The sequence below is a fragment of the Narcine bancroftii genome, chromosome 12 (genome assembly GCF_036971445.1).
Source record: "Narcine bancroftii isolate sNarBan1 chromosome 12, sNarBan1.hap1, whole genome shotgun sequence".
In the NCBI taxonomy this organism is placed as follows: Eukaryota; Metazoa; Chordata; class Chondrichthyes; order Torpediniformes; family Narcinidae; genus Narcine; species Narcine bancroftii.
This window is the reverse complement of record NC_091480.1, coordinates 57,030,639-57,058,196: the sequence shown is the minus strand read 5'-3', so window position 1 is coordinate 57,058,196 and position 27,558 is coordinate 57,030,639. Positions and strand designations below refer to the sequence as shown.

General features: G+C 46.8%; 1 protein-coding gene across 2 annotated transcripts in view; it reads left to right on the top strand.

The window, feature by feature from the left end:
* LOC138747101 (arf-GAP with GTPase, ANK repeat and PH domain-containing protein 1-like) overlaps positions 1 to 27,558 on the top strand; it is a 451,715-nt gene that overhangs the window by 205,781 nt on the left and 218,376 nt on the right. For both annotated transcript variants that reach the window (XM_069906050.1, XM_069906049.1), the window contains exons 5-7: positions 7,385 to 7,526; positions 20,697 to 20,831; positions 26,304 to 26,428. In XM_069906050.1, the coding sequence (XP_069762151.1) occupies positions 7,385 to 7,526; positions 20,697 to 20,831; positions 26,304 to 26,428 (402 nt within the window). The remainder of the gene's footprint in view (positions 1 to 7,384; positions 7,527 to 20,696; positions 20,832 to 26,303; positions 26,429 to 27,558) is intronic.

The following is a 27,558-nucleotide window of genomic DNA, read 5'->3' as shown; positions in this document are numbered from 1 at the left end:
GGCTGAGTAGGTGGGGCAGAAGGTGAATTCATATCTAGAGGGATAGGATATAAGAGCAGGGATGTGATGTTGAGGCTGTATTAGGCATTGGTGAGACCTCATGGAGTACAAGGTACAGTTCTGGGCTCCTTATTTAAGGAAGAATGTGCTGGCATTGGAGAGGGTTCAGAGAAGATTCACAAGATTCCTGGGATGAATATGATATCACATTTTAGTGTATGAAGAACGTTTGATAGATCTTGGACTGAATTCCTTGGAGTTTAGAAGAATGAGGGGGGGGGGGGGGGAACCTCATAGAGGCATTTCAAATGTGGAAATGCCTGGACAGAGTAGAAGTGGCAAAGTTGTTTCCCATGGAAGGAGAGTCAAGTACAACTTCAGGATTGAAGTGCGCCCATTTAAAACAGAGATGCGGAGGAATTTCTTTTGTCAGAGAATGGTGAACCGTGGGAATTTGCTACCACTGGTGGCAGTGGAGGTCAGGTCATTGGATGTGTTTAAGGCAGAGATTGATAGGTATCTGAATAGTCAGGGTATCAAAGATTATGGAGAGAAGGGAGGGAAGTGGGGTTGAGTGGGAGAATGGATCAGCTGATGATGAAGTGGTGGAGCAGACTCGACAGGCCGAATTACCTACTTCTGCTCCTATAACTGGTCTTGTGGTAGAAGTGGAAGGACAGGTGGAGGGAGAGTCCACGAGGGGGTGGGGGTGAAGTCTGAGAGAAAATTAAGCACAAGAGTGGGTAAAGAAGAGAGGGACCAGATGGGGGTGAGAATTACTTAATATTCAAGAAACCGATGTTGATGCTGTTGGGTTTGGCCTGGGAATGTTCTGGGCTTATATTAATATATGGATCAATGGCAACACTGCCAAACTATAACAAGAGCGCTGCCACTGGTGCGGACCTGCAGGAAGAGGAGACACAGCGCTTCCCCACGGGGTCCAATTGCCAAGTCAAACTGTCCTTAGCTTGGTACAGGAGCTGACTGTGGTTTACTTTAAAATCTTGTGCCCCCGGGGTCTGGGACCAAGATGGGGGTGTCTATGGTCGGCGGCAGCCATGACTCTGGGTTGCAGACTCTGGGGAAGCGGAGGACTGGCGCAGGGCACCAGGAAACAGGGAGACCACCCACTGTCTCTGTTGGAGAAGGAGAAGCAGAGTAGATGACCCACAGGACGGTGACCAGTGAGGGGCAGTCTGCGACTGATGAACACACAGGCAGCGAGCTGCTGGTGATTTGAGTTGAGGAACCCACGCAGCCTACGGACTGGCTCAAGACTGGCTGAAGGGGGTACCAGGTATAGGAACTGAGATGTGAGAGGGTGCCAAGGGCTTCCTGATCGTGTAAGAGTTGTGCATCTGGAGCTCGGGCTGCCGATGGTTTGGATTGGACTCTGGGTAGCTGCGGAGGCTGTGGAATGCTGGAGACGAATCCGCGGACACTCAATGACTCTGGGGAGAACTGTCTTTTGCTTCACTTTCTCTGACTGTAAGGGGCGCCAGGCAATTTCTGCAGACAGTGAATCTTTGTCTGCCTTACGGTAGACTAAAGGAAATTTTGTGCGATATCACATTTTCTGTTTTATTACATGACAATAAAAGAACCTTGAATATTGTCCACTGTGCTTTGATGGGACTGGGAAGAATGAAGATGGGACAAGGGGGGGAACAGTCAACACAGCGCTGCTACTGCACCAGTGACTTAGGTTCAAATCCCGTGCTGTCTGTAAGGAGATTGTACATTCTCCCCATTTCTTTGTGGGTTTCCTCCAGGGGCTTTGGATTCCTCCCACCTTTCAAAACGTTCAGGGGTGGTAACTGAGTTTGGGTGAAATTGGGCGGCACGCTCTCATGGGCTGAAAGGGCCTGTTACACAATTTCAAACCTCAAATTCATCCAGCATTTGAATAGAAGAACAGAGGGACCTTGGGGTCCAAATCCAGACATCCCTCAAGGTCACCGCGCAGGATGATAGGATCGTTAAGAAGACCTATGGGATGCTGGGCTTCATGAGTCAGGGGATTGAGTTCAAGAGTCATCAGGTGATGTTGTAGCTCTATCAATCTCTGGTGAGACCATACTTCGAATATTGTGTTCAGTTTTCGTCACCTCATTATAGGAAGAATGTGGAAGCTATGGAGAGGGTGCAGAGGAGATTTACCAGGACGTTGCCTGAATTGGGAAACAAGTCTTATGAGGCAAGGTTAGCAGAGCTGGGACTTTTCTCTTTGGAACGTAGAAGGATGAGAGGAGAATTGATAGAGGTCAACAAGATTCTGAGAGGCAGAGTGTTTCCCAAGAGGCAGGGGTGTTTCCCAAGGCAGGATCAGCAAAAACCAGAGGACATGAATACAAAGTGAAGGGAGGGAAGTTTAAGGGAGACATCGGGTCTCTTTTACAAAGAGAGTTGTGGGGGCCTGGAATGCCTTGCCTGGGGTGGTGGTGGAGGCTGGAACATGAGGGGCATTTTAGAGACTCTTAGACAGGCACAGGGATGGAAATAGAGGGTTATCAGGTAGGGAGGGTTTCTTTTATTGTTTAGGTATATATGGGTCAGCACAACATGGCTGAAGGGCCTGTACTGTGCTGTAGTGTTCTATGTTCTATGAACATTTGAACTGCTCAAGGTTCATAATAACTTGTTCCACTAATATGCTGATTAATGAGCTCTGCCCTCTTCATATAAAAGGTCAATTTTGTCGATCTGCGCACTCTTGATTGTCATATTGTTCCTTAAACAAATAAAAATCATGGCCCAACATGATAGTGTGGCACAGTTCACATAGTGGTTAGCGCAACGTCTTTACAGTGGCAGCGACCAGGACCAGGCTTCGAATCCCGCACTGTCTTTAAGGAATTGGTAAGTTCTCCCCTTGTCTGCGTAGGTTTTCCCTGGGGGATCCGGTTTCTCCCATCATTTGAAACGTATCAGGGGTTTGTAAGTTAATTGGGCGGCACGGGCTTGTGGGCCGAAATGGCCTGTTACTGTGCTGCATGTCTAAACCAAAATATATAAAATTTAAATGGAACTATTACAGATTGATATGAGTAAAAAGACAAAAAATGCTGGAGAAACTCAGGATGCTTGACTTGCTGAGTTTCTCCAGCATTGCATTTATACTTCAATCACGGCATCTGCAGGTTTTCGTTTTTTACTACAGATATATGGTTAGTGGTTTGATTTACATCATGAACTGAAAGATGTCCCTGGGCACAGTTGTCAGTTACCCAGAGTCCGAGGCTCGCTTCACTTGCAAACCAGAGACTGGGTTGGGGTCAGCGCCAAGGCGGGGGCATCAGTGGGCATTCCTCCCCCCCCAAATAAGGTGCTCTGCCCCTTCAAATAGTCACTAGCGTCTAGGTTGACACACACTAGCAACTGTCCACCCGCCCCTGGCCTCGTCACTAGTGTACGTCAACCATCAGTAGTGTCTAGTGATGCTTGACGCAATAAAAGCAGCGCCCTTGACTCTTATGTCGGAGGGGTGGAGGTCCCAGCATCTAATAGCACCCACCACCACCCCCCCCCACCCGATCTCTCTGGTCCCTCCACTCCTCACCTTTTTGTTTCCTTCTACTGAACTCAGTTGACTCAAACCCTTCCAGATGAGGCAGAGATTCAAGTGCACTTCTTCCAACCTGGTCTACTGCACTGCTGTTATGAGCCCAGAGGACCCCAAAACCCAGCAGCAATAGATATTCACCAAGACAAATAGTTACTTAAACAAAAGTTGCTGTTAATTATCTTTAAACATGAAAACAGGGTCAAACTTTAGCTTATTACTATTAACTTAACCTAACTTAACTCCCTTCTAATTCTCAGCACATGTGTATATAATATAAATTCAGAAAAGTTATTTGATTCACAGTCCAATCTCACTTCTCATTCCTCCAAGTTCACTGGTATCAGCTAATTCTTATACTGTGCACAGAATTTAACATTTATGAATCTTCACCAGGCTTTAGTGCTTGAAAGGTAAATGGTTTCTGCTCAGGAAGGTTCTTGTCGGTTTTCAGAGAGAAATTTGTTGCTCATTGAACACAAACTGATTCCTTCCGATCAGCCACTTCAGTGTCTTGCCAAAGAAACTTGCCTCATCAGAGTTTTCCAGATGATAACCTCTTCCCTCCAGGTCACCACAGAGTTCCTTTTTGCTTCCCTTATTTCAAGTGAAACATTATGCAGCCAATCCTCTCCTCTTGTATGGACCACAAAGGCTTTGACCAGTCTGAACTAAGAACTCACAAGCCTTCTTCAAAATGGTTTTTTTCCCACAATCTTGCCAGCTTGTCCTGTTCCAGTCCCAGCTGCTGCTGAACTGTAGAACTAAATTCTCTCTCTTTCTCTTTCTCAGAGAAAACCACATGACCTTCCTAGCACAGCCAACTGCACTCAGACTGCAGCTCCGAACCTAATCTTCCGAGTTCTGTTCATCTGTTGCTTTCCAAAACATAAACCATTACTCCACAGCATGTCCAATTAACACCTACTTGTGAAGTCTCTATAGGCATTCTTCGAAGGTTTTGCAAAGGCACTCGGAGCCTGGACTGTCTGGCTTGAGCAGAGCTCCAGCATTTTAAATGAGATCTGTTTTGAAGTGTTTGTAGTGGCCTACACTGAAAAACTTGCCACAATTTATCTCCTTTAAAACATAATTTGTCACAGTGTTCGCAATTAAATTTAGATATACTAACAGGGTAACAGGCCCTTCCGGCCCACAAGTCCATGCTGCCTAATGACACCCCATTAACCTACAACCCCTGGTACTTTTTGAATGGTGGGAGGAAACTGGAGCCCCCAGGGAAAACTCACGCAGACACGGAGAGAACGTACAAACACCTTGCAGATAGCCCAGGATTCGAATCCAAGTCCTGGTTGCTGGTGCTGTAAAGGCATTGCGCTAACGACAATGCTATCTGCCTCCTCTGCATTGGTGAGACCAAGCAGGGCATCTGCTGTCTGTCCACCACAAACAGCCATCTCGGCCTTCTAATTACACATTGTTTTAACTCTCCTTCCCACTCACACCAGTCCAGCCTCTATCTCCAGTCACAAAGAGGTCAAATAGAAACAGGAAGAGCAACATCTTATCTTCTGCTTGGGTATCTAACCCTATAGAATGAATATTGGATGTTCCACTTTCAAACCCATGCGCCACACACACACACGCATGCACCCACCCACCCACCCACCCACACACACACTATAAGAGCATGGATTTGATGTTGAGGTTTTACAAGGCACTGGTGAGACCTTACATGGAGTATTATGAGCAGTTTGGGCTCCTCATTTAAGAAAGGATGTGCTGACATTGGAGAGGGTTCAGAGGAGGTTCACATGATGATTCCAGGAACAAAAGGGTTTTCTGAGGAGCTTTTGCCAACTCTTGGTCTGTACTCGTTGAAATTTAGGGGAATGAGGGTGGGATCTCATTGAAGCATTTTAAATGTTGAAAGGAGTGGACAGAGTAAATGTAGAAAGGTTGTTTACCCTGGTGGGAGAGCCTAGGACAAGAGGGCACAACTTCAGGATTGAAGGACATCTGCTTAGAACAGAGATGCAAAGGAATTTCTTCAGCTGGGGGTGGTGAATTTGTGGAATTTGTTACCACAGGCGGCTGTAGAGGCCGGGTCATTGGGTGCATTTAAGGCAGAGATTGATGGGTTCATCATTAGCCAGGACATCAAAGATTATTGGGAGAAGGCTAGGCAGTGGGGCTGAGTGGGAAAATGGACAGACTCGATGGGCTGAATAGACTATTTCTGTCTTTATGTCTTGTGGTCTTATGATCTTATCTCACCTCTCCTATGTACTGCTGTGCACTGGCAATCCTTCCTCTTCCCTCTCAGTGTTGATGCAAGGTCTCGGCCTGAAACGTTGACATACATTTTGCCTCCATAGATGCTACTTGTCCTGCTAAGTTCATCTGCTTTTTTTCCTATTTCTTTCAATGGTTGTTTTGACTTCTGCTCAGGAGTCAGAAGCCTGTCTGGGCTTGCATTAATTGGAATCTCTGGGCAACCTTCAGCCTCCTGGTACTGGTCAAACAACTTCAGTGGCCAGGGCCAGCAGTGTTGGCATGGCGGTCAGCGCAACGCTTTTACAGCATCAGCGATCGGGACCTGGGTTCGAATCCCACGCTATTTATAAGGAGTTTGTACATTCTCCCCATGTCTGCGTGGGTTTTCTCCGGGGGCTCCAGTTTCCTCCCACCGTTCGAAACTTGTCAGGGGTTGTAAATCAATTGGGTGTAATTGGGCAGCACGGACGCATGGGTTGAAATGGCCTGTTACCCTGCTGTATGTCAAAAAAACCCAGCTCTGCTCTTGATTATACTCCCTCTAAATGTAGACGTCACAGTAACAGGTCCTTCCAGCCCACAAGTCCATGCCACCTAATTACACCCTATTAACATACAACTCATGGTATATTTTTGAACAGTGGGAGGAAAACAGACCACCCAGTGAAAACCCACACAGACGTGGGGAGAACGTTCAAACTCCTTACAGACAGTGTGGGATTCAACCCCAAGTCACTGGCGCTGCAACAGCGTTGTGCTGACCGCACGCTAACTGTTCTGCCCTTTCTGTTACACATACAATAAACCCCACCCCCGTATCCAGAATTCAGTCCACTAGAAGCCTCAGGCAACCAGTAAAACTCTCAAGGAAAATAAATTTAAAAAAATCTAAGAATAAAATAGCAGGTAAAAAATACTCCAGTTTAAAACGGTAAAAGCAGATATTCTCTGAAGTAACACATTAACCTTGGGTGAAAATGGGAGCCAATATCCAGCCAGGGGAGGGAGAGCCTTGGTCGGGCTTTTCTCATAGCAGCTGTTTGAATAAAGTTGTATGAAACAGTAATGGAGGTCGCTGAGTAAGAGTCACCTCAGGCAGAGGCTTTATCTGTAAACTTGGGGGAGGGAGGGGGTTAATTATCTCCAATGTTATTGTTCATCTCTCGGGCGGCTCCGTGGAGGGGGAGGAACCTGCAGATGCAGCAACGGGTAAAGGTCTTCAAAGAAAGTGACTCAAAATAAAGTAAAATGTTTTACAGTTTATAAATTCATGTAGGTGAAGTTTGTTCAGTGTAAGAACAGTGTAGTATTTTCACCTTTTAAACTGTTTATTCTTAATGTTAATGAGGCATTATGAGAGTAAGTCTCAAGCAACTGGAAAATACCCTTATCCGGCATATACCAATCCCCATCGGTTCCGGATACCAGGGGTCTTACCGTACTTTAGTTTCAAGCATTTAGAGTCATATAGGTATTGTGATTTGGGAATTGGACCATGTATTTCAGAATCAGATTTTATTGTCATGAACAAGTCATGGAATTCGGTGTTTTTTCCATTGTTCCCTTCTCTCCTCTCCACAGTTTTCCATGTGGGTCGATGCTGTTATATTTGTCTTCAGCTTGGAAAATGAGAAGAGTTTTCAGACCATCTACAATTACTATACCCGGCTGGTGAACTACAGGAATGCAACTGAGATTGCTGTGATGTTGGTGGGATCACAGGGTAAGAGTATGTGGTGTTCAGACGGGTTCAAAGAGATTCAAGGCTGGATACGTGTTATTAACAAACAGTGGTCTTTATTTACGCACAGGGGAATTCACAACATGAGTACACATACACACACACACTCATAGCGATCCATCCCGTAGAATGATGATGGTTCCTTTCAGTCACTTTGTGGGGTTTGATATGTGCGGTACAGGCTGATCCCTAACAGGCATTGCTATGCATGCACCCACAAATAAATCACTGCTAAACAACCTCAACTCCCGATTGGGAAGACGAGAGTTAAACACAGTGTCCGTCACCCATAAGCATGGTATACAGGTATACTTCACTTTACAAATCTAGAGCAATCCTAGGAAAACTTTTGTAAGTCGAAATGGTGTAAAGCGAAGACCCATTCACTACTAATGGAGGATATTTTCGTAAAAGCCAAAACCCATTCAAATCCTTTCATAAAAGTGAATTTTCGTAAAGCAGGGTATACCTGTACCGAGTACACAAATAAATGAGGGTTAAATTTACAGTGTCCACCACCCATAGGCACGATATTCCACATAACTCGTGAATCTGGTCTCAATGTCACCGCTGTTCGGGATCTGGGACTGGCCCATCGCAGTCGGCCCTCCAGGGCTGCCTGTGGCTCACAGTTCAACAAGGTTCTTCAAGGAACAGCAAAAAGAAAGAGCAAGAGCTCCATGTGTGGGCTTTTTAAATGCAGGGCCCACGCACATGACCTGCAGGGGATGGGGGGGGGTGGGGCAACGCACATCAGCCTCACCTGTGGGCAGCTCTAACAATTGATTGGCACCTGGAGGACCAATCACATGTCAGCTGCAAGGGCCAATCACACATCAGTCTCACAAGTGGGCAGATCCGACCCTTAGAGTGGAGCTCGGGTCCATCACAGAAGTGAAAGAGGAAGGTGGCTCACATGCGGTGTGCTTTTTATAGTGCCATCAGCTGGAGAGTCCAGCCCAGGTATCGATGAGGTGATTAAAGAGGCACTGACCAGGTGTGTGCTGACCTGTGGACAGGCCTTGATCTTGATTGGCAGGTGAGGTGACTTCCAATTAGGTTCCAGGTGGAGAGGTCTCACATGACCCTCCACAGTCCATATTCCCACCAGGTTCCAGTCAGTCGGGGTCACACAACCCTCCGCAATCCACACTACAGGTTGGATTGGAACCTCTGGTCATTCATGAAAATCACTGAGGCTCTGGGGACTTTGGGCCCACACCTCGTGTCAGATTCAGAATCAGAATTTATTGTAAAAACACAAAATGCTGGAGAAACTCAGCAGGTCAAATAGTGTCCTTTATGTAGCAAATACAGAACCAATGTTTTGGACTTGACCAGCTGAGTTTCTCTGGCATTTTGTGTTTTTACTTCAACCATGGTGTCTACAGATTTTCGTGATTTACTTCAGAATTTATTATCATGAATAAGTCACAAAATTCATTGTTTTGCAGCAGCATCACAGGGGGCAAACATTTATATAAACCATCTTACAAAATAAATAAAAATAGTGCATGAAAAGACAAAGTCAGGCAGTGTCTTTGGTTCATTGATCATTCAGGAATCTGCTGGCAGCGGGGAAGAAGCTGTCCTTGTGCCGCTGAGTGCTCATCTTTAGCTCCTGTACCTTTTCCCCACTGGTAGCAGAGTGAAGAGGACATGGCCTGGGGGGTGGGGGTCTTTGAGGATAGAGGCTGCTTTCTTAAGACACCGCCTCATGTAGATGTCCTCGATGGAGTGTAGTCTGGTGCCTGTGATGTTGCAGGCTGAGTTCATAACCCTCTGGAGTTTATTCTTGTCCTGAGAGTTGGCACCTCCATACCAGACAGTGATGCAACCAGCCAGAATGCTCTTCATGGTACACCTGTAGAAGTTTACCAGAGTCTTCGGTGACGTATGGAATCTCCTCAAACACCTCATCAAGTATAGACATTGGCGAGCCTTCTTCGTGATTGCAGAGACATGGATGCTCCATGTCAATTGAAGATCCAGTGCGAGATCTCCCTGTGAGATCCAGTGGCACCCCACTGCCTTGGCTGCTCGTGGGCTTGGTGGGAGCCTGCAAGGCCTTGCCATAAACTGCACACCCCAAGTACGATTCTAGTTGAGAGGGAAATGACAAACTGAGAGAACATCTTTCTGACAATGAAATTAACTGATTCGGAGACCTCAAGTATCATTTCACCGACTTCATTTCGCATGAAGAGTCAGTAGTCTCCACCGCTATCCGACTCCCAATTTTACTTCTACAAGCTTGTACAGGGAAACAAACAAGCTATAAACTTGTCGAAAACTACATCAACACCTTTACGACAAAATATTTTGCATTAAAATCAGTTTTGTCGAAGGAGAGTGTCAACTACCACTGCTAGTGCCCTTGACAACGGTTAAGACTTCTCAATAATTTCTCATTGAAAGATGATGTATTAAAATGGGCTGTTTGCCAACTATGTTAGTGTCAATGTCAAAGTTACAGAACAAACTTTCTTTCACAGCATGTCAGCGTCAATCTTCATAACAGTTTTTCCACACCTTCCCAATCAGATTTGAGCATATTACAGCCCCAAACTCCAAAGGCCATCTGGGGTTCCCATCGACGTGTTCAGCTCGAAGTCCAGTCAGGGAAGTGTGCCCCGCCTGGGATTTTGGCATTGTTCGGAAAAGGAAGGCTGGGACAAGACCACACACAGTGCTGAAGACATTCAGCAGGTTCAGAGGCATCTGGAGAGATGCAGCGTTCTCGATTTTGTTCAATAATTTGAATTGTTAGCCTCGTTTCTTTCTCCACCAACAATGTTGAACCTGCTGACTAACTCCAGCGTTTTGTGAGGGCTTAATCAGTTTAGCCTCTCAGAGCTATGTTCCTTTGTCTGTCGGAGTCTGAAAGTACTGCCAACTTGTGAATAAAGGGACATTTTTCCCAGTTTATATTGAGACCCCACGAGTATGCTTTCAGAAGTGCAGACCCGTCTGCAAAAGAAAATACGAGTTCTGAGCTGCAGAAGAATGAACACAAAGGTTTCACACGCGATCTTGGGAGAGATGAGAAGGTGAGGCATGGTGTGCTGGGCGGACTGCCTACTGAATCTACTTCTCAGCTGCTCCTTAGAACATCTCTCAAAAGTGTTTGGTTACTGGTCATCACCTGTGGCTGGGAGTCAGAGAATCCTACGTTTAAAGTGTTAGACAAATGGATGTTGTTGTTTTAGCATCATCTACCACCAGCGAGCCATGTTAAGCCACTGATAGAGGCTTAATTCAGTTTGAGTGGCAATTCAGGTAGAGCCCAGTTCCGTTCCCAGAATAAACCCCAAAAATCCTATTCCAAAGTTGATACAAAGCCTCATACTGAGTGTGCATAGTTGGCGTAGCGATTGCAGCGCCAGCAATTGGGACCGGACCAGGGTTCAAGTCCTGTGTTGTCTGTAAGAAGTTTGTATGTTCTCCCTGTGTCTGTGTGAGTTTTCCCCGGGGGCTCCAGTTTCCTCCCACCCTTCAAAACATACCAGGGTGTAGGTTAATGGGGTGTAAATTGGGTGGCACGGGCTCGTGGGCTGAAATGGCCTGTTACTGTGCTGTATGTCTTTTTAAAAAAGGATGGTGGTGTAGAGGAGGTTCACCAGGTTGATCCCAGAGATGAAGGGGTTGGGCTATGAGGAGAGACTGAGTTGTCTGGGGCTGGACTCGCTGGAATTTAGAAGAATGAGAGGGGATCTTACAGAAACATATGAAACAGATAGAGGCAGGTAAGTTGTTCCCATTGGTGGGGGAGACCATAATGAGGGGACATAGCCTCAAGATCCAGGGGATTCAGGACAGAGATGAGGAGGAACTGCTTTTCCCAGAGGGAGGTGAATCTGTGGAATTTGCTGCCCATTGAAGCAGTGGAGGTGACCTCAGTAAATAGATTTAAGACCAGGTTGGATAGATTTGTACATCGTTGGGGAAAAGGCAGGTGGGTGGAGATGAGCCCTTCATCAGATCAGCCATGATCTCAATGAATGGCGGAGCAGGGTTGACGGGCCAAATCGATGACTCCTGCTCCTATTCTTATGCATTTGAATAGACAACTTCTTCCAACCTTAGGAGTAATTTCATGGGATCATAGCAACTGAAGTCAGAATGTCCAATGACACCTTTCTCATCTGTTCATCTCGGCACAAGAAAGGAAGAGGCTGGAAAGACAGAGTTAATGTTTCCGCTCTTCTCTGCACGAGCCGTCCAGTATTTTCTGCTTTTATTTAAGATGTCCAACATCGACAGTTTTAAAAAATTTTCATTTTCTGTAAGTTTCCTCTGGCATTTGGCTTAATGGTTAGCGCAATGCTGTTACAGCGCCAGTGAACAAGGTTCAAATCCCGCGCTGTAAGGAGTTTGTTTATATGTTCTCCCTGTGCCTGTGTGGGTTTTCCCCGGGGGCTCTGGTTTCCTCCCACCCTTCAAAGCATGCCTGGGGATATAGGTTAATTGGGCAGCACGGGCTCATGGGCCGAAAGGGCCTGTAGATCTAAATTAAATGTTACATTTTCTTTTTCTGTAGTTTGGACTTCCTGCAAAACCTCGATTGTGACCCAGTGTATTTGGCACACCGTACGTGCATGTGCGTGTCCCTGTGTCCGTGTGCCCACACCCAGCTTTGAGTGAGACCACCCCACAAACTACCTGCCTCCTCCCCATCCGATGGCCTGCAGAAGAATCCGTAGTTCCCACGTCAGTCTCCTCCAGAACCCATAGAACCAGAGTGGAGACATGTCACTGTCGATCCTGAGGGGATGTCCAAGCATCCGAGCAGAGTTTCACTCACCCACCCCCTCCTCCTTCTCCACATCCACCCCAACGAGATTCAAGCCAAGCCTCTTCCTTCCTTATTTTCTCCCCTCCCACGTGTTCAAAAGGCTCTTTAATTCAGGCTGAGTGACTGGTGAAGACAGAGTGAGAAATAAAAATTTAGAAATTTTTTAAAATTTAGACATACAGCAGGGTAACAGGCCCCTTTGGTCCACGAGCCCATGCTGCCCAATTACACACAATTGACTTACACCCCCCGATACGTTTTGAACGGTGGGAGGCAGACACGGGGAGAAGGTACAAACTCCTTATAGACATTGCCGGATTCGAACCCCAGTCGCTGGCGCTGAAACAGCGTGGTGCTAACTGTGCTGCCCACATGCTCTGCTAAAACTGACCTGTGCAACAAAACATTGGATTGTTCCATCCCCCGAGAGCTGGATATTTTATAAACTCAATCTCTATGAAGGCCTAGAGGCAAAATCCTAGGAAAATTGGGGGGGGGGGGGGAAATGAGGGGGGAGGGGGCATGCAGAGAGCAGTGGTGCTAAAGTTAATGTTGTGGTTTAAAGCTTTAAGTTTGGGTTATTGCTCATAAATTCTTCACAAAATAAATTAACAATTCATGAGGGGAGATATTCTCTCACAAAGCTGGAGGCTGATGAAGCTGATCCTTAATCAGCGTCAAATTACACGATGCTAAGACGCTGCTAGAGTCAGAGATTTACAACAACCACCCCCCCCCCCCCCCCCGACACTGAGTCAGGCCCTTAAGGCCACCAGGTCTGTATTACCAAAGACCAGCTCCATTCACCCTGCTCTATTGACCCCTCATCACCCACCACCTCCACCCAGATTATACCATAGAAACATCAGAAATAGGAGCAGGAGTGGTCCATTCGGTCCATCAAGCCTGCTCCACCATTCAATGTGATCATGGCTGATCTGATGATGGGCTCATCTCCACCCACCTGCCTTTTCCCCATATTCCTTAATTCCCCGACTATGTAAAAATTTATCCAACCTTGTCTTAAATATATTTACTGAGGTCGCCTCCACTGCTTCAATGGGCAGTGAATTCCACAGATTCACCCCCTCTGGGAGAAGCAGTTCCTCTTCATCTCCATCCTAAATCTACTCCCCTGGTCTCCCCCACTAATGGGAACAACTTACCTGCCTCTATCTTATAACCATATAACCATATAACAACTTACTTACCACTTATTGATGCAAAATCAGCTAACCCTTTTATCGCCTTCCCAAGATCGTGTTATATGGCGAGCTCTCCACTGGCCACTGTGACAGACGTGCACCAAAGAAGAAGTACAAGGACTGCCTAAAGAAATCTCTTGGTGCCTGCCACATTGACCACCGCCAGTGGGCTGATATCGCCTCAAACCGTGCATCTTGGCGCCTCACAGTTCGGCGGGCAGCAACCTCCTTTGAAGAAGACCGCAGAGCCCACCTCACTGATAAAAGACAAAGGAGGAAAAACCCAACACCCAACAAATTTTTCCCTGCAACCGCTGCAACCGTGTCTGCCTGTCCCGCATCGGACTTGTCAGCCACAAACGAGCCTGCAGCTGACGTGGACATTTTACTCCCTCCATAAATCTTTGTCTGCGGAAGCCAAGCCAAAGATATAACCACTTACAGCACAGAACAGGCCAGTTTGGCCCTACTAGTCCATGCCGTAGCAAATCCCCACCCTCCTAGTCCCACTGACCAGCACCCGGTCCATACCCCTCTAGTCCCCTCCTATCCATGTAACGATCCAGTCTTTCCTTAAATGTAACCAATGATCCCGCCTCGACCACGTATGTAGGAAGCTCATTCCACATCCCCACCACGCTTTGCGTAAAGAAATTTCCCCTCATGTTCCCCTTATAATTTTCCCCCTTCAATCTTAACCATGTCCTCTAGTTTGAATCTCCCCCTTTCTTAATTGAAAAAGCCTATCCACATTTACTCTGTCTGTCCCTTTTAAAATTTTAAACACCTCTATCAAGTCCCCTCTCAATCTTCTACGCTCCAGAGAAAAAAGCCCAAGTCTGCACAACCTTTCCCTGTAACTCAGACCCTGAAATCCTGTCAACATTCTCGTGAACCTTTTCTGCACTCTCTCTATTTTGTTTATATCTTTCCTATAATTTGGTGACCAAAACTGTACACAGTACTCCAGATTTGGCCTCACCAATGCCTTGTACAATTTCATCATAACCTCCCTACTCTTGAATTCAATACTCCGATTTATGAAGGCCAACATTCCAAATGCCTTCTTCACCACACCATCTACCTGAGTATCAGCCTTGAGGGTTCTATTTACCATCACTCCTAAATCCCTTTGTTGCTCTGCACATCTCAATTGTCTACCATTTAATGCATATGACCTATTTAGATTTGCCTTTCCAAAATGTAACACCTCACACTTATCTGTATTAAATTCCATCAGCCATTTCTCAGCCCACACCTCCAGCCTTCCTAAATCACCTTTTAATCTACAGTAATCTTCCTCACTGTCCACAGCACCACCAATCTTTGTATCATCCGCAAACTTGCTTATCCAATTCTCCACCCCTACTTCCAGATCGTTAATATATATAACAAACAATAGTGGACCGAGGACTGATCCTTGAGGAACTCCACTAGTCACCGGCCTCCAATTGGACAAACAATTTTCTACCACTACTCTCTGACACCTCCCATCCAACCATTGCTGAATCCATTTCACTACCTCCTCATTTATACCTAATGCCTCCACCTTTTTTCCTAACCTCCTGTGGGGAACTTTGTCAAAAGCTTTACTAAAGTCTAAATAGACAACATCCACAGCTTTCCCTTCATCAACCTTTTTTGTTATCCCCTCGAAAGACTCAATCAGGTTTGTCAAGCATGATCTACCCCTGACAAAACCATGCTGATTACTCCCTAGAAATCCCTGTACCTCCAAATGTTTGTAAATACCATCCCTCAGAACACTTTCCATCAACTTGCCCACCACAGACGTCAGACTCAAGGGGCTATAATTCCCAAGTTTACATTTAGACCCTTTCTTAAACAGCAGAACCACATGCGCCACCCTCCAATCCTTTGGCACTACCCCCATGGCCAGTGACATCCTAAATATCTCTGTTAATGGCCCCACTATCTGTCCACTAGCCTCCCTGAGTGTCCTTGCGAATATTTTGTCCGGACCCGGAGATTTATTCACCTTTATCTTTTTCAACACAGCCATCACTACCTCCTCGGTTATCCTTATATGCTTCATTACCTCCCCACTATTTTTCTTTACCTCAACTGGTTCAATATTTTTTTCCCTTGTGAATACCGAGGCAAAGAAATCATTCAAAATTTCCCCCATTTCCTCTGACTTCCCACTCAGCCTACCCGCACTATCTACAAGGGGTCCAATTTTATCCCTCACTAATCTTTTACTTTTAATGTACTTATAGAAACCCTTTGGATTTATTTTTACTCTGTCTGCCAAAGCCTCTTTGTGCCTTTTTTTGGCCTTTCATAATTTTATACATTTCTACAAGATCCCCGCTCATTCTTCTAAATTCCAGCGAGTCCAATCCCAGACAACTCGACCTCTCTCATAGGCCAACCCCCTCATCTCTGGAATCCACCTGGTGAACCCCTTTTGCACCGTCTCCAAACCCAGTCCATTCTTCCTCAAGTACGGAGCGCAGAACTGCATGCAGTTCTCCAAATGTGGCCTCACCAGGACCTTGTACAGTTGTAGCAGAACCTCCCTGCTCCTAAACTCAATCCCTCCAGCAATGACGGCCAATGTTCCATTCGCCTTCTCGATATCCTGCTGCACCTTCAAACCAACCTTTTGCACTTCATGCACAAACCCTCTCAAGTCCTTCTGGACAGCAACATACTGCAATCACTTACCATTTAAATAATATTCTGATCTTCCTTTTTTCCTTCTGCAGTGGATACCCTCACATTGTGCTCCATCTGCCAGACCCTTGCCCACTCACTCAACCTCTCCCTGCAGACTCTCCGTCTCCTCTGCACAATTTGCTTTTCTACTCAATTTAGTGTCATCAGCAAACGTAGACACACGACACACAGTCCCCTCGTCCGCATCGTTTATGTACACCGCGAACAATTGCGGGCCCAGCACCGACCCCTGCAGCACACTGTTCACTGTGATTGCCAGCCAGAGAAACAGTTCATCGAAATGAGCCTTTCTCAATGGGAGGCCACAGAATATTTAATGTGGTGGGGGGGGGGGGGTGCATGAACTGAAATCCTTAATAAGGGAGGGTCCCAAGATGTATAGGGGTAGGAGAGAAGTACAGAAGAAATTAACTAAACGTGACTGCTTCACAGGCAATTGGGCCCATAAACTGCGAGCAGAGTCCTAAGGGGGCCATAGCCAAAAATGTTTTGGGAATGACTGGTCTACTTGCTGGGTGCAAGTTAACTTGTCAATATTTGGAATGTAGGAGGAGGCAGCAGGGTTGGCGTAGCGGTTAGCACAACCCTATTATAGCACCAGCGATCAGGACTAGACCAGTGGCTTTGAGTCTAAATTTTTTTTAAATAAATTTAAAACATTTAAAATTTAAATTTAAGAAATGGGAGCACCTTAAGGAAACCCATGGGGTCACAGGGAGAGTGTGGAAACTCCACACGGGCAATACCTGAGGTCAGTATTGAACCCGGGTCCATGGAGCTGGGAAGGAGCAGTATTATTAGTGACACTGCTGTGATTGTGATTGGCAGCTCCCAGGAGAGCAGGGAGCAGGGACACAGCCCTGCTTTGCAGGGTCCTATCGCCCGGTCCCAATGCCAACGGCTCCGTACAGGCTTTAAAAGGCTTGTTAAAAGAGCCAACAGCGTTTCTTTTTTAATCCTCCAACCATGTGCTGAAGATGGCGGTGCCTGTACTGGGCAGCATAACACAAAGGGTTGCAGACTCCAGGGGAGCTGCGGAATGGCGCAGACCACCAGAAATGGTGGCACCCCCCGTTTCCCCCCCCCGCCCCCGTTGAGAAGTGGAAGCACGGGAGATGGCCCTACAGGACGGTGACCATGGCAGTGGACCAGTGATGGGTTCACTTGGAAACTTGCGATCGGGGGACCCACGCAGGCTACTGGAACCAGGTATCAGAGCCAGGATTCGAGAGGGTGCTGAGGGCAAAAAGGGCTCCCGAAGGGGCCTTGGGCGCTGAAGGCTTCCTGATCGTGATGGAGGTTTGGATCTGGAGCTCAGGCAGCTGATGGATCAAACAGGATTCTGTGCAGCTGCAGAGGCTGCGGGAGGGCTGGAGGCGAATCCATGGACACTCAGTGACTTTGAAGGGAACTCTCGTTTGCTTCTCTTTGGCCAATACTCATAGAGACTTTTTTTGACTTAGGGCAGACAGGAATTGAAGTATGTCGTGTACATTACATTTTTAATGTATTATTACATGAAAATAAAAGGAACCTTTGATATCTGAATGTTAGGTAATCTGTGAATTGCCAAAATGTACTGTGTGGGATACAGCCACAATCAGGGTTTGGTGAAGGCCCTTCACTTTGATGCTAAATTGTGTCCTTTACATGTTAGAGATAACCTTTGGCTGCTCACCAAAGAATCCTCCTCACTGACTGGGCCATAGAACCGTAGAGCGTTATAGCACACAAACAGGCCTTTCAGCCCTTCGAGGCTGTGCCAAACTATTATTCTGCCTAGTCCTACTGATCTGCACCCAGTCCATACCCCTCCTATCCATGTACCCGTCCAAATTCTTCTTAAATGTTAAAATTGAGCCCACATTTACTACTTCACGTGGAGTGAAACACGAAAGTCTGCAGACAACGTGATTGTAGTAAAGACACAGAAATGTTGGGGCATCCACTGAGTTCCTCCAGCATTTTTGAATCATCACTGCAGGTAAATCCACAGACTCTTTTTTGACAGCAAGGCCAGAAAAATCTTGAAAAAATGTTAACATAAATTAACATAATTAGTCACCTTGTGGTCATTTACACTCCACGCCTTAAGTTCCTGTGCACGTTAGTCCTGGTGCTTTGACGTGGAGCAACATGGCCTACGTCTGTAACTGACATCCGACGTGTGATGTCACTGCTCTGCATCCAAGAAGGCATCCATGGCTGTTGATCCTCAGACCATGCTGAAGGTAGCAACGAGCATGTATGGCATTAATCGCACGAAGCGTGAATTCATGCATTTTGTAAATGCCTTGGTGATGTGGCAAGGAATGAGTTTGAGGAGAGAAATGGAGCAGGCTGGTTGTCGCATGCTGGATGTCGAATTCATGAGGTGAGTTTTGTGGTGTAATTTGGACTGCAGGCTTCCCCTGAAAAGTTGTAGGGGTCCTGCAGGATAAATCACATTGCACGAATTGACTCCATATTCCTATGCATTCCTTTTTAGGAATGAGGTGGCAAATTACATGCCTGCAGTCTAAAAACCCTCAGTGACTCTGAAGGGACTCTCTTTTGCTTCTCTTTCTCTGACTGTTAGGGGTGCTGGGCATGCTCATAACGACTCTTTGTCTTGCGACAGGCAAAAGGCAATTTTGTGTAATATTACATGTTCTGTACTATTACAATAAAGGAATCTTTAAAGGGTGGCACGGTTGGCGCAGCACCTTCACAGCGCCAGTGATCGGGACTGGGGTTTGCATCCCGCGCTGTCTGTAAGGAGTTTGTACATTCTCCCTGTGTCTTTGTGGGTTTTCCCTGGGGGCTACGGTTTCCTCCCACCGTTCGAAATGTATCAGGGGTGTGGGTTAATGGGGTATAAATTGGGCAGCATGGACTCATGGGCCAAAACAGCCTGCTACCACACATTTAGTTTAAAATTTAAATTTGAAAGCTTGAATCTGTACTCGGTATAATGTGACATCTTAAACTTACAAACTCAAAACGATAACCCGGCCGACGCAGATCACTGGTGTAGAGATTCACAACGTTTGAAGGGCAGACATTCCTCTTCTCAGTGCTGACGTTCCAGCCCCCTCATTATGCAACAGAGCCTTCTAGTTTTAGACTTTCCTGACAGGCAACAGAGCCCACTCAGAATCTTACACACCTCAGTAAGATCACCTTGTGTTCTGCTACAATAAGATCTTGATTTCATCACCAAAGCCAGAGGTCAAAGGAAGGTAAGTGAAAAGACACATTTTACCAGGGTCTTTGCCTGCATTCATTTCAATACCATGAAAGACTCAAAAGCAAAAGGTAATTTTAAGGCAAGCATTCAGCTCCATGACGAATCACCACAATCCATATTTACTGTTAAAAGCTATAATTTAAACATTTAAATACAAAAATAAAAATATACTTTACAGAAAAGGCCAGCATCCGACATGTTCACATTCCAATTGTTTCTGGAAGTAACTGGATTTGAATTATTCTTGCCTGCCTATCATCGAAATTAGCCTCAAGTGGATTGCATTTGTAAATCTAAATGTAAAATTAAATTTAGACCTACAGCGTGGTAACAGGCCCTTCCAGCCCACGAGCCTGTGCCGCCCAATTACACCCAATTGACCTACACCCATGGTACGCTTTTGAACGGTGAGAGGAAACCAGAGCCTCCAGGGAAAACCCACACAGACACACGAAGAGTGTACAAACTCCTTACTGCCAGCGCAGGATTCGAACCCCGGTCCTGATCACTGGCCCTGTAACAGTGTTCCGCTAACCGCTACGCTAATGGAGCAGTTCTTTACTAGTTCTTGCCAGCTGCTTCCTCAAAAGTTTGCGGTGGTTTGGTATGACATTGAAAACCTTGGCAAACTTTTGTAGATGTGTGGTGGAAAGTGTTCTGCATCATGGACTTGGATGGCAACACCAATACCCTTTCGAGCGTAAAGCCCTCCAAAAGGCAGTGGACACAGCCCAGGACATCACAGGCAAAACCCTCCCCACCATGGAGAACATCTATGGGGAACACTGCCATCGGAGAGCAGCAGCGATCATCAAGGATCCACACCACCCAGCACATGCTCTGTTCTCACTGCTGTCATCAGGATAGAGGTATCAGTGCCACCAGGTTCAGGAACAGCTGCTCCCACTTCACCATCAGACTCCTTAACTACAAACTCAATCAGGGTCTCATTTAAGGACCATGACTTGTGCACGTTATTGATTACTGAATGTTTATATTTTTCTGTATTGCATTCTGTGTGTTTACATTTCTTTCTTTGTTTACATTTCTCTGACTTGTGTACGTATTTTTTTCTTGAGTACAGTTTGCACTACCGATAAGTAGAAATTCTGCCTGGCCCACAAGAAAAGGAATCTCAGGGTTGTATGTGATGTCATGTATGTACTCTGACAATAAATCTGAACTTTGAACTTAGAAAGGTTTGCTTCCCTTGTTTGCAGATGCCATCAGTGCCACCAATCCACGAGTCATCGACGATGCCCGTGCACGGAAACTATGCGCGGACCTGAAGCGTTGCATGTACTATGAGACCTGCGCGACATACGGACTCAATGTTGATCGAGTGTTCAATGAAGGTAATGGCTTTGCAATTCGACTCGGTGTTCACTCTCCAGCATAAAAGGGAAAGAGAGCCTTGCATTCCTTTCACCTAAACAGTTGGCGTCAGGTCTGATTGAACCTCAATACCATCATGCTGGTCAGTGGGTAAAGACTAGGCAATGGGTACCTTCTTCAATCGTCATGGTCCTCCTACCCTCTCCTCCAAACGAGATCGGCAGTGACCAAGGTTGCTTTTATTGTCACGTAATAATACATTAAGAAAGTAATATATGATATACTTTAACTTTTCCCTGCTGCAAGGCAAACAAAGAGTCTCCATGAGTATTGCACAGTGCTCTTAACAATAGTAGAGAGAGATGCAAACGAGAGTCCCTCCAGAGTCACTGAGTGTCCATGGATTCACCTCCAGCCCTCCCACAGCCTCTACAGCCGCACATACTCCTGTTCAATCCGTCAGTGACCTGAGCTCCAGCTCCAAATCTCCGGCATGATCAGGAAGACGTCGGTGCCCGAAGCCCTTCAGGAGCCCTCCTTGCCCTGAGATAGTCAGAGATATGACCAAAGATAACAGTTGGGCCCCGACGATATTGTCTCTGGGGCTTGTAATTAATGATGTTCCCTCCAAGCTGCCAATTTTGCACTTTGGATTCTACTGTTGTAGAGTCATCAAGTCATACAGCATGGGAACAGGCCCTCCTCCCTGCCAACCCAGTCCCCGACCCGAGTTTATCCCCTTTCCCTGCGTTCGCCCCATCTCCCTATGAACCTTTTCCATCCACGGACCTGTCCGTTAAACGGTGTGTTTGTCCCCACCTTCACCTCCTCCTGTGACAGCCGTTCCACACATCCACCACCCTCTGTGTGAGGAAGGTGCCCCTCAGGTCCCCTTTAAAAATCTCTCCCCTAAAACCAGTGCCCTCTAGATTTAGTCTCCCCGACCCTGGGGAAAAGACTGTGAACACCCACCTAATCCACGCCCCTCGAGGTTTTATAAACCTCTATAAGGTCCCCCCTCGGCCTCATCCACTCCAGGGAGAAAAGTCCCAGCCTATCCAGCCTCTCCATGTCACTCCAGCCCTCCAGTCCCGGGAACATCCTGGTGAATCTTTCCTGCCCCCTTTCCAGCTCAGTGACATCCTTCCCACAGCTGGGTGCCCGGAACTGTGCACAATACTCCATGTGCAGTTTCCAAGTGTTCTCTGATGGTTCATTTGGAGGGTCGCTGACTCTGTCAGAGTGAGGTCTCTTCTCACTGTGGTAGAACTGGAGCACTGACATATGTGACCAGTGGCTGCCTCCTATTTTATTTACACTCACCATCGTCTCGGAAGACCCCACTCACAAAGGTAGTGGATTTGGCTCCTCATTAGGCTGCAGAATGTGAATGAGCTTTAACAGTTTCAAGATTCAAGATATACAATTTATTGTCATGTAATAAAAACAGTGTCATGTTGCATGAAATTGCTTTTTTGCAGGCTGTAAGGCAGACAGATTCGCCATCGGCAGAAATAGCCTGAAGCACCTCTTACAGACAGAGAGAGAGAAGCAAAAGAAAGGTCATTTTCCCCCCCCCCCCACCCCCCCACCCAGAGTCACCGGGTGTCCGTGAATTCACCTCCAGCGCTCCCATAGCCACACAGAGTTTAGTCCAAACTATCAGCAACCCGAGCTCCAGATCCCAACCTCTGACCCGGTCAGTAAACCTTCGGTGCCCTCGCCACCTTCTTGCATCCTGGTTCCGATACTTGGTCCCCCTTCAGCCAGTCTCCAGACTTTAGTGTGAATCCCTCGACCTCATTCTCCAGTAGCCCGCAGCCTGCGTGGGTTCCTCGCCTCGGGTCGCCAACAGCTTGCCACCTGTGAATCTTTCAGCCTCAGAGCCCTCTCACTGGTCCCCCACCGTGTTCAGTGTCCTGGGCTAGCCCTCTGCTTCCCCGGAATCTGTAACCCCTTGTGGCTGCTGCCAATCACAGGTGCCACCATCTTGGGCCCAGACCCCGCGGTCGTGGGATTTTAAATAAAATCACCATCGGCTCCTTTTACAGGCTGTTTAAAGCCTGTATGGGCAGCGCGATGGGTAGCAGTCTGGCTGTGACAGGATGTCTGAAGCACAAGAGAAAGGAGGGAAGCCAATCAGCTTAGAAGAGGAAGGCTCTGCTGTAGGCAGTGGGTGCATACACTGATCCACAAATAGCCCTGGTGTTGGATACAGTAAAAACCCTTGGTATCCAGAATTCAAGCAACCAGCCAAAAAAATTTTTAAAATTAAATGAGTAAAATGATATTTAAAAATACTCAAGTTTAAAATTGTAAATGTTCTCTGAAGTCACTCATAAACCTTTGGTGACGACGGGAGCCAATATCCAGCCAGTGGAGGGAGAGCCTTGGTTGGGCTTTGCTCGTAGCAGCTGGTTGAATTAAGTTGTGTGAAACAGCGATGGGGGTCACCCGGGATGAAGAGCTGGTTGATGCCGCTCGCCGTTGGGGTGACTCTCTTAAAGGGTCTCCTTATCCCTGCTGAGTCAGAGTCACCCCAGTCAGAGGATTTTTCTGTAAACTGGGGGGAGGCGGGGGTTAATTATCTATAATGTTATGGTTCGTCTTTCGGGTGGCTCCGTGGAGGGGGAGGAACCTGCAGATGCAGCGACGGTTAAATGTTTTCAAAGAATGTGACTGAGAATAAAGTAAAACACTTTAGCATTTATATATTCATGCAGGTGAACTTTGTTCAGGGTAAGAACAGTGTAGTTTTTGTCTTTTGAACGGTTTATTCTTAATGCAGGTGTATTTGTTAGGCATTGTAAGAATAAGTCTCAAGCAACCGGGAAATGCACTTATCTGCCATCTACCAATCCCCATAGGTGCTGGAAACCAGGGGTTTTACTGTACTAAGCACGATCAGGCTTGAATGCTGGTAAGCTCTCTCAAGTGTCTGAGCAACTCAAGGTGGCAGTTTTCCATGAATTGTCGTCTTCTCCTCCCCGAAACATCTGCTTCATGTGCTATCTGCCTGATAATCTCAGGGGAAATGTTAATTTTTATTGCTGCTGACACCAAGGGGCACTTTACAGGCAGATGGGCTACAGAGTGGATTTTTCAGGCCACAGCTCAGCTGCTGTCAGAAGAAGCTATGCACCAAGTCGTGCTGATTCGCACAGTTCCCTCTCCTCTCTGTGTGGTTGATCTGGAAGCATTTTAATTTTCTTCAACACTGTTAATGCATCTCAATTACGTCGGTAGCAATTTTGGAGGAATAGCTTTTGGGCATTTTGGTGTTTGTTAAAATGTCATCAAGAGAAATGAGAGGGTGTCTGTAGAAGAATAACAGGCATGGACGGAGCGGGGCGAATGGGTCAAACAAAATATTTTTTCTCTTGCCAATACTAATTGATGTATCGTTGATGTTGTCCTCAGCTTTTCGGGGTGTCTGAATAATTATCCCTCTCTCTTAATTTTATTTGCTTTGGAAAGGAAATGTCTTTAAATTGTAGAAAGTGCTGGAGACAATCGCTCCGGGGTAAAAGAGACAAAGTTAACGTTTCAGCCCCGAGACGCTTTGACTGGACATTCGCTCTGTTTCTCTCTCCACTGGTACTGTCTAACCTGCTGATTATTGTATACCATCTAATAGTTGACCCCCCCCCTCTCTTATTTTGGCCCAAAAATCGGGTGTTTTTGTATGACCCATGTAAAAGTTGACCCCCCCCCCCCACCCTGTTTTTGGCCCCGACCTCCCACCCACCGGAGCTTCTGTCACTCCAACCAAAGATTCTAGCCCCAGCCACCTGGCCATCTGAGCTTCTCACTGCTGATCCACACCTCAGCTGCCCACCCAACCGAGCTCCCAAAGCTCCAGTTGAACTCCTGACCGCGGGTTCATGCCCTGGCCACCCGGCCATCTGAAACCCTGACACACCAGCCACCCTCGCAGCCGAGCTCCTGGCGCCCCGACCGCAGACTTACCACCTGGTCCGGGCCATCTGAGCTCCCAACACCTTGAACAACACAGGTACTAACCATGATCAAAGGTTTGACCCGTGTAAAAGTCTGACCCCCTTTTTTGGCCTGAAGAAGTGATCCAAAAAATTTGACGATTACACAAGGAAAGATGGTATTTCCAGCATTTTCTGTCTCTGTTTCAGATTCCCAGCATCTGCCGGATTTCTCTCCCACCCCACCATCTCATTTTTAAATTGTGTTTTCCTTTGATTTGCCCGACCTCTGATTTCAGAAAACGTGGCTACACGTTTCCCTGCCTGGAGGTCAGCTGCGAATCAGGATCGATCAGGAAAGAAGGCAGAAGTTTTACATCAGATGAAATGCAGCCCAACCCCCTCCCCAACACCCCTGACAATCTCTCCCACCAAAAGGCCAGAATGCTGAGCTACACACAGCTTAGCCATCACCTTTTCAGTTTCAAAGAACCTGATGGATCTAAACCACTGGATTGCCAGCATCCACTGTTTAAGGGGCAGTCACGAAACCAGAAGGCAAAAAGAAATTGCCAAATGCAATAGAGTTTGATTCAAAATCCGCGCAGGTGCATTAAATAGTTTGGATGAAAAGTTATAGTTTCTTTCTCTTCTTCTCCATTGGCAGCCTCTTGTTAACAAACATCAAACATTACACCACAGTACAGGCCCTTCATCCCTCGATGTTATGCCGACCCATGTCATTCGTCATTCAGGTGCCTTGCCATTGGGAGTGGACGATCGTGTCTCTCCATCTATCACGATCTCTGACCCTCCGAATTGTAGTTGTTGCCTTCCCTGTTCTCCTTCGGTGAAGGCTCCATCTTTGAGCCGAGACCGTAGTTGATGTTGAGTTCATGATTACACAAGGGAAAAATATACTGAAGTGGTTTCCTGTTGCCTTCTTCAGTTGCAGTGCCTGTACTGGACAGGTCACCCTGGCCATTGATCAGCAGATTCATCTACCTTGTAACCCTCTATTTTTATTCCATCTGTCTAAGAGTCTCTTAAATGCCCCTAATTTTTCGGCCTTCATCACCATCCCCGGCAATGCATTCCAGGCACATGCATAAAAAACCTACCCCTGACGTCTCCCCTAAACTTCCCTCCCTTCACTTTGTAGAGATGTCCCCTGTTGCTTGCAACTGCCCCCCCCCGCCCCCCGGGAAACAGGTGCTGCCTGTCCACCCTATCTATGCCTCTCAGAATCTTGTAGGCCTCTCATCTCTCTTCATTTCAAATAGAAAAATCCCAACTCGGCTAACCTTGCCTTGTAAGACTCGTTTCCCAATCCAGGCAACATCCTGGCAAAGCCCCTCTACACCCTCTCTATAGCCTCCACATCCTTCCTATAATGAGGTGACCAGAAGTGGGGTCTCACCAGAGATGTTGAGTCTTCACAGGCGAGTGTGAAGCTGCCAATGAAAATGATTGTTTTAATTTTGATCCCATACAGGCATCCTGTTTCAGAGTCCAGCAACTTCACGAAAGCCCTTGTTTTCCTCTCTCTTACAGTTGCCCAGAAGGTCTCAGCGATAAAGAAGCAGCAACACCTCTTTGTCACGTCGTGCAAGTCTCTGCCGAGTTCTCCGAGTCATTTGGCCAGCTCCACCCCAGTCAGTGCCATTCACGCTGGTCAGGTGAGAGCAAGTGGGCATCGGCATTATATCCTGAATCCAGTGATGGGCTCACTTGCCTGTCTCTGCCTGGACGGGCCGTCACTTTCGATGTAGTCCTGTCAGGAGAGACAGATACAGGAACCAGGAGTTGGCCATTCAGCTCCTCAAGCCTTATCCACCATTCAGTGAGGACAAAGCTGACCTCATTGTAGCCTGAACATATTCCCACCTTGCCTCTGGTGACCTTTCACCCCCCTTGAGAAAGAGCATTCCAAAGATTCTCAACCGGTGGCGCAGTTGGCATAGCACTTACAACATTAGCGATTGGGATTCAAAACCAGTGCTGTCTGTAAGGAGTTTGCATGTTCTTCCTGTGTCTGTGTGGATTTTCCCCAGGGCTCTGGTTTCCTCCTGCCCTCCAAAACATACTGGGGGTGTAGGTTAATGGGGTGTAAATTGGATGGTATGGGCTCGTGGGCCGGAAGGGCCTGTTATCGTGCTGTAGGTCTACAGTTAAATTTACATTTAATTTAAAAAGTAAATTTAAAATGTCAGTCTCAGAGAGAGCACTCTGTCGTGAATGGCAGACCCTTTATTTTTAAACAGCGACCACCCCCCCCACCTCCTTTTTCTATATTCCCGTTACATCTGCTCTCAGCTTCTGAACTCCAGCGGATGTAATCCCAGTCCACCCATACTTCCTCCATGTGACAACTCACTCATCCCAGTTTTGTAACCCTCTCTGAATTACATCAAATCTACGAAGATCCTTCCTTCAATTAGCCCCTGCAGGTCTCTCACAAGGTGCCGGAGTTGGAGTAATTGGTTTGTGAGCACATGGGAAGAACTTTTATTTCTAGATATTAAACTATATGGGAATTGGAACAGGAAATTTTCAGGGAGGTTGAAGATCAGCCATGATCTCAATTAGTGGTGGAGTCTGTTTGAAGGCCAAATAATCTACTCCTGCTCCTAATTCTGATGTTCTTATGGGGACATGGCCTCATGATCCAGGGGAGGAGGAACTGCTTTTCCCAGAGGGGGGAGGGAGTCTGTGGAACTCACTGCCCATTGAAGCAGTGGAGGTGACCTCAGTAAATATATTAAAGACCAGGTTGGATAGATTTGTACAAAGTAGGGGAATTAAGGGA